Here is a 6,837-nt window from a genome sequence, read left to right on the forward strand (position 1 = left end):
GAATGACAGACTACTATCAACCTGGGTCCCCAGGTCCCTGATAACTTCTTCTGTGCTCAGTGGATTGCCACCTATTTGGTAGCTAGGAGTAACCTTGTTTTTCCCGAAGGGTATGACTATTCATTTTTTGGCATTTAACTTTAGGCCATGGCTCTGGCACCAGTTATCCGTTTCTGTGAGACCCTTCTGAAGGATATCTGTGTCAGATGTGTTTTCTACTATGGCGCCCAGTTTGCAGTCATCTGCAAACTTTGTCAGCCATAACCCTCCTGTGTTTGCTTGTACTTCGGAAAAGTAGATGCCAAACAAGAGTGGGCCCAGGACTGAGCCCTGTGGTACACCACTTGTGACAGGCTTTGAGTCTGACATGGCGCCAGCAACTCTGACCCTGTGGGTTCTGTCACTCAGCCAGTTTGCAACCCATCTTGTGATGTATGGGTTAACATTTAAGCTGATGAGTTTTTCAATGATACCCGAGTGGGGTATTGTATCGAAGGCCTTCGCCAGATCGAGGTAGGCTGTATGGACTGCCTTTCCCTCATCAATGGCTTTGGTGACTGTTTCGAAAAAGTCAACCAAGTTTAGAAGGCATGATCTGCCTTTGACAAAGCCAAACTGGGATGGATCCAAAGTCTGCAAATTCCCTATGTCTTTATTTATGAGGTCCATTATGATCCTCTCCATGGATGTCATATGTGGTGGTGCCTGCACCTGGTTCTTGGTGTCATATGTGGTTGTGCCTGCACCTGGTTCTTGGTGTGATGGTGTCATATGTGGTGCCTACACCTGGCTCTTGGTGTGTTGGATTGTGGGTGTGTGCACCTGACCCTTGATGTGGTACAGTGTGGTGTGCCTGCACCTGGTTTTTGGTAGGTTGGAGTGTGTGTGCACCTGACTCTTGGTGTGGTAGAGTGTGGTATGCATGCACCTGGATTTTGGTGGGTGTTTTTTTGGGTGCGTGCACCTGACTCTTGGTGTGGTACAATGTTGTGTGTTGATGTGTGGGTGTGTGCACCTGACTCTTGGCGCAGTACAGTGTGATGTGTCTGCATCTGGCTCTTGTGTGGGTGTGTGCACCTAATTCTTGGTGTGGTACAATGTGGTGTGCCTGCTCTTAGTGCAGTGCAGGATGACTTTTAGACATTCCTATGACTAGCTGTTAGTGCAGTCCAGTGTGACTTACAAACATGCATGTAACGGCAGTTACTACTGTATGTGGTGACTCTTTGACTTGTCTGCATCTGGCAGTTAGTGTGTTGCAGTGTGATATGTGGATGTGCCTGCACCTGGCTGTTGGTGTGGTTCAGTGTGATATATGGTCATGTCTGTATCTGGGTGTTAGTGTGACCATGGTATACCTGCTGTTATCTCTTAGTGTAGCACAGGGCGACCCTTGGTCATTCTTTTGACTAGCTGTTAGTGCAGTAATTGTGACCTATAAAGATGATATATTGTAACCCTTGGATGTGCCTGCCCCTATCTGTTAATGCATTATAATGTGCCTTGAAGACCTGTCTACACCTTTCTGTTAACAATGTAAGCAGTGTGAAAAACACTACACTCTTTCAGAAAGGATAGAGCAGAAATGAATTTAGGTCAGTATGTTACGCTAATTATAATCTCAGATGAGAACCATCTACCTGGCCTAGCACCTATTTGGATATCACCTTGAAGTAGATGCATGTTTGTTGCAGAATCCTTTAAAAAAAAAAAAAACTGTATCAGATGGTGGTAATGCATGATTTAGAAGCACCTCACTACACAGTTAAGTTTCATAGAAAAGAAACACCTAACTGTTCACCTGTCATGACATACCTGAGCTGCAGTGTAGAAAGTTGTATTGTATTGGGCGGCACAGTGGTGCAGCGGGTAACGTTGTCACCTCCCAGCAAGAGGTTCTCCTGTTCGATTCTCGGCTGGGGTGCCTTCTGTGTGGAGTTTGCATGTTCTCCCTGTGTTCGCATGGGTTTCCTCCCACATTCCAAAGACATGCAGCTGGAGCATTTCTCCCCGGACCTCCGCTGAAAACAGGCTCTGTGGAACCTAGTCGGACTCTCCCGGTCAACAAATGATAAATAAAAAAAAATAAAATAAAACTTGCTTTTCTTGTTTTTGTAGAACTGTGCTGCTCAGTTCTTTGTTTTCCCTCTAATCTCTTCCCTAGTGCTCAGTGCTGTCAGGTGTTTTTTTGTCTGGTATACCTGTTGCGCTTCCAAGCAGTTAGGTTTTATGTACCACATTACCAGATAATCTCTCATTCATTCCATGTCAGGCCTGAACTGGAGAATTTCTGAAAGATGGAGAGGTAGACATGAGTACACTCACACAAACATATGGACCAGAATGCTGAATTCATGCCATAAAATAGGATTACCAGCATCAGAACTTTCCCTGTGGCCTTATGTGTGCTTAACTTTCCAACTGATGAATCCCATAAAATGGTCACCGCTTCAACATCAACTGTGTAGTTACTTGGTTGTGATGAGTGTTTCCTTTCAATTGTTGTGAAATTTTATCTGTTGCTTTTAGTGATGTAAGCTCTCTGATGTGAGTATTGTGCATTTACTGTCAGACACATTAAATTCTTTAATGTTCCTGTAAGCTTGTTGAAATACACCACTGTGTTCTTTGATTCTAATATTCTAAAAGGCTAATTTCTGCCTCTTTCCTTTACCATCTAGGACTTATGTTAAAGCTTATTTAAAAATTACTGTTATGTCATGTGGTGCATTTAATGCATAACTGAAACATTTTTTTGGTAGAAGTCATTAAAAATCCTGCCATCCATAAAAATGACATTGGAACTATAAATTCTGGTTGTTATGCAGGTACGCATCCCACAGATCGGATCAAAAACTTCCACTTCCTAGTAAATATTTTGAGATAAAGCAAACCCCATGAGTCACATACTGATGTACAGAAACCATTTCATTCAAATACAGCTGTTCTCATTAACGGAACTTAACCTGTTAATGTCAGTGTGAACAGATCAGGTAAATTATGGACTTGGGTACAATTAAACATTGCTAGTGCTTGCAGGCCATCTGACCTTGACACTAGAGAGTTTATTTTCAGAATCACGTTATCATTCACTATACAGGTCATTTTTTTTCATCCTGCTATCTGAATGTATTCATTGATTTGGTTACTTGTAGCTCCTATGTACAGTCATTTCAACTTGTAGTTAACAGGACTAGTGCACAAAATTTTTGGAACAGTGTTAATTACATTTTCTAACAGTAAAGCAACTTTGGTCATATCGAGGGTATTCACTTCATTAAAAAAAAAAAACTTACATTGAGCTGTTTGAACTATCAGCAAGCACTTCAAAACTTTGTGTTCTGGAGTTGGTTGGTACCATCTTTCATTGGAATATGCATTATTATATGCTTCTACTTCAGTTTGTAACTGTGAACATAATTTGTACTTATAGGCAGCTGAATACTTTGCATTAAACCATGGCATGCTACAACATATACCCAAGAATACTTGTTTTAAACTCTTAACTTTTGTTAACTTTCTCTTCCATGTTCTTTAGTAAACAGCACAGGATAGTGACATTATTACCCTGGCAAACTTATGTAGTTACATAAGTAAACAATGTCTGTACTAAAGAGCTTAAAACCAGTAATGACATACCTGTAAGTTTCTCTCTTACTGCCCTGTTAGTCTAGACTACTTGAATGTTGCAGATAACACTTAAGTCCCCCCCTCCCCCGATAACTGTGACAGTTTCTGACTTGCAGTTTTAGTACGCATTTGCTGTTAACATATACTGCTGTAGTTGTGTGGTGGCATTTTAAATGAAGTTAAAAAAAAAAAAACAAGCTCCCAGCATTATTTTCTGTTTGGTATTTTAAGCTTGTAAATGTACCATAAACGTTAGGAAGGAAACTGCACACGAAGGATATTTTTTTGTAAATGCTGACGGCTGAAGCATCAGTTTCAGAATATCACATTCCAGTTTTCCTTTTAAAAATCTTCAGAAATGAATTTTGAAACACTGTACCTGGATTAAACTGGTACATTTCTACATATGTCATACTTGGCTCTCATTTCATAAATTTGTGTGACTGGAGTGTTTTTTTTTTTTGGAAATGGTTAGCAATTACTTTTATATATACATAAACAAGATAAATTGGTAGGAATACATAACTGTAAATAGAAAAAATGTTAACGCTGACATTTCTGCCCGTGGTGGTTTTCTGAATGACTTCATATATATAAAAGCTTGAAGTATGTACATGAATTCATGAATTACTTTACTTTTGTATTTCACACTGAAACATCAGTTCTCACCTTTTGTAACATACTGTCATGTCCTAGATGTCTTTCATTTCTCTGTGCCTTATTTTTGCATGATGCATAAATGAGCGTTAACACACCATAACAAATGAGGCATGGGTAGGTTGACTGTACTTGTGAGACCGAACTTCTGAGCTCCTACTCAAAGGTAGTTGTGTACCATTTATCATTAAAATCACTTATTTGCACCCCTTGGTGAGATTTTTGTTTGCTTTTGTTAGAAAAGCGTACCTGGAAGGAATGCACGATTAAATGTTACCACAGCTCAATCTGTTGTCTAACCTTGAATGTTAATGTTGACCTTCCAGTCTTGTAACAAGTCTAGACTTCATTCTGCCCCTGCTATACCTACACACACAGAGCAGCCCTTATGGTTTCTGGGAGTTACCTAAAATTAAACCACTTCTACTTCACTTTCTGGGTGGCAGCAAAATTAATTGCATAACCTGTTAGTACAGGTTAGTATGCCCCTGCAGGCAAGTAGCGTGTTATTAGGAACATGCACACTCACTGTTACAATGCAGAATAAATTCTTGATTGCTTTTGTGTTGTGGTTATCTCATTTCTGTTTGCTAAATAGGTTACTGCATCAGTTATGCAAGAACAATTTAGAGAGGGTGGCGATGCATGCTAGGAAAATGTGTTTCAAAATAAGTAGGATTCCACTGCAGAAAGTTACAAAAACATTTTACAGCCCTACTTTTGCATGAAAACTTAACTACGGACTAGTTAGGTGCATGGTTACAGACCAGTTAAGGTTTTTGAGTCCTAATTTATGATAAGTTACAACTTTAGCCTGCTGCTCTACTATAAAATAATGCACATAGAAGTGTGGCATAATCACAGAATTACCTGCTGCTTATGTGTAAAACTTTCTGTTTTAAGTACACAGTGTTATAAAGAAGGGCACAAACTGACATCAACTTTTCAGACTGCAGTACTTCTAAGTTATGCATACAACAGACCAGCATTTTTTTTTTTTTTTTTTTTAAAGTTCTGGGCATCTCCAGTACAAAAATAAATAGGTGAACCTTTTCACTGTCTCAAATGGTTGCCCACAAAGCATTGCTTGTTTGATTTTAACATGCAAATGTCTTACCTAATAATATGTCCAGTCGAGTTACCTTGCTTTTAACCTGTAGTGGCATTTGGCCTTCCTCAGTCTGGGGGCGCATTCCCTTTAGCATAATAAAGGTGGACAAAGCTAATAGAAGTTTCATTTTGAAAAGAAAGTCCATCACAAACTTGAAATTAGATAAACTAGATAAAGGAGTGGATGAGAACCGAAGTTGTGGCTATAGCAAATCTCTGTCTCAATTTATATCTTTCATCTGATGTTTCACCAACGATGAGGTGAGACATTAACCCTCACAGCACCATTGCCTGTATGCATCCTACCTTTAGTCATAAATATGCTTCAGACATTTTTCACTTCGTCCAGTTTTTTTTCCAAAATGGATTAAGCAGTAAAGAGATTCCAGATGTAGAACTTGTTTTGTAAATTGTGAAAGTACATATATTTTTTCTGGGAACATTGCATGTTGGTTTTGTTCCTAACATGTATTCTATGGACTTTTATTTAATACATTATTTTCATAAATCATTTTAAATATAAAAACATTAATAGGCATTAAATAAGATGCATTCATTTTGAAGTGTTGACTTGAGTTTTCTCCCCTCCCTGCCACTGTACAAAGTTGGAAGGTGTAAGGAGTGCTGGACACTTTTAGTAATAAAACATATTGAGCTCACAGGGTTAACAAAGAAGAAGCCAAAAATACTCTAATGGAAATTCCTGGACTGATTACATACAGATCTGCTGTTGAAATGCATTTAAAAAAGAATTGCATAAAATATGATACTTTGGGAAATTGCATATTTTGCATTATTATAGAGAAAATAAGTGAACCTTGAGAAATAAGTATTACCATTGTTGATCTGAGGACACCAGGTGAATAACTATTTTCCCAGTGATGGATTTGAAGATCACCATTTCTGCATTGTCTGCCAGCCTAGTAAATGTGCCCATCTCTTGTTGTATAGCTTGATGTCAGGAGACTACCAGTCTAACCAGGTACTTGTACAACAGCACTATTTAAAATAGTGCACCATTTAATACCAGTTTTGCTCAATCATGGGTACATTTGCTGGAGTTAGTATGAAATCTGACCCTGAGCAACTGTGATAGGTTGTATACTAAGGTGCTAAGATCTGTGGTAACCACACTAAATTACTCACTCTAGCAGCATGCAACACACAGATAGGTGTGATGGGGCTGTTGTCATGGTAGGTTCCAGGAACCTCAGTGGTTTTCATTAATACAGGTTCCAGAATCCCACAGAGATTGAGATTGCAAGACATGAAAGGCTTTACCCCCATTGATGACTGATTCTGTTTTAGGCCTGCTAGGCAATATGTGCTATCTGTTGTCATTTCTTGCAATGTCTATGACAAAGGGACTCCTGAAATCATGCATTTATAGGGAGTCAATGCTTTCTACATCTGGTAAGTTATCAGCCCTAACCAATGTTT

General features: G+C 39.1%; 1 protein-coding gene across 1 annotated transcript in view; it reads right to left on the bottom strand.

Moving 5' to 3' along the window:
• Positions 1–5,580, bottom strand: part of PSPN (persephin) — a 29,926-nt gene extending 24,346 nt beyond the window's left edge. Inside the window, exon 1 of the mRNA XM_044057083.1 lies at positions 5,405–5,580. Coding sequence (XP_043913018.1) covers positions 5,405–5,543 — 139 coding nt within the window. The 5' untranslated portion in view covers positions 5,544–5,580. The remainder of the gene's footprint in view (positions 1–5,404) is intronic.
• Positions 5,581–6,837: the final 1,257 nt, after the last annotated feature.

This window comes from Protopterus annectens, chromosome 15.part0 (genome assembly GCF_019279795.1).
Source record: "Protopterus annectens isolate FY-2018-M chromosome 15.part0, PAN1.0, whole genome shotgun sequence".
NCBI lineage: Eukaryota > Metazoa > Chordata > Ceratodontiformes > Protopteridae > Protopterus > Protopterus annectens.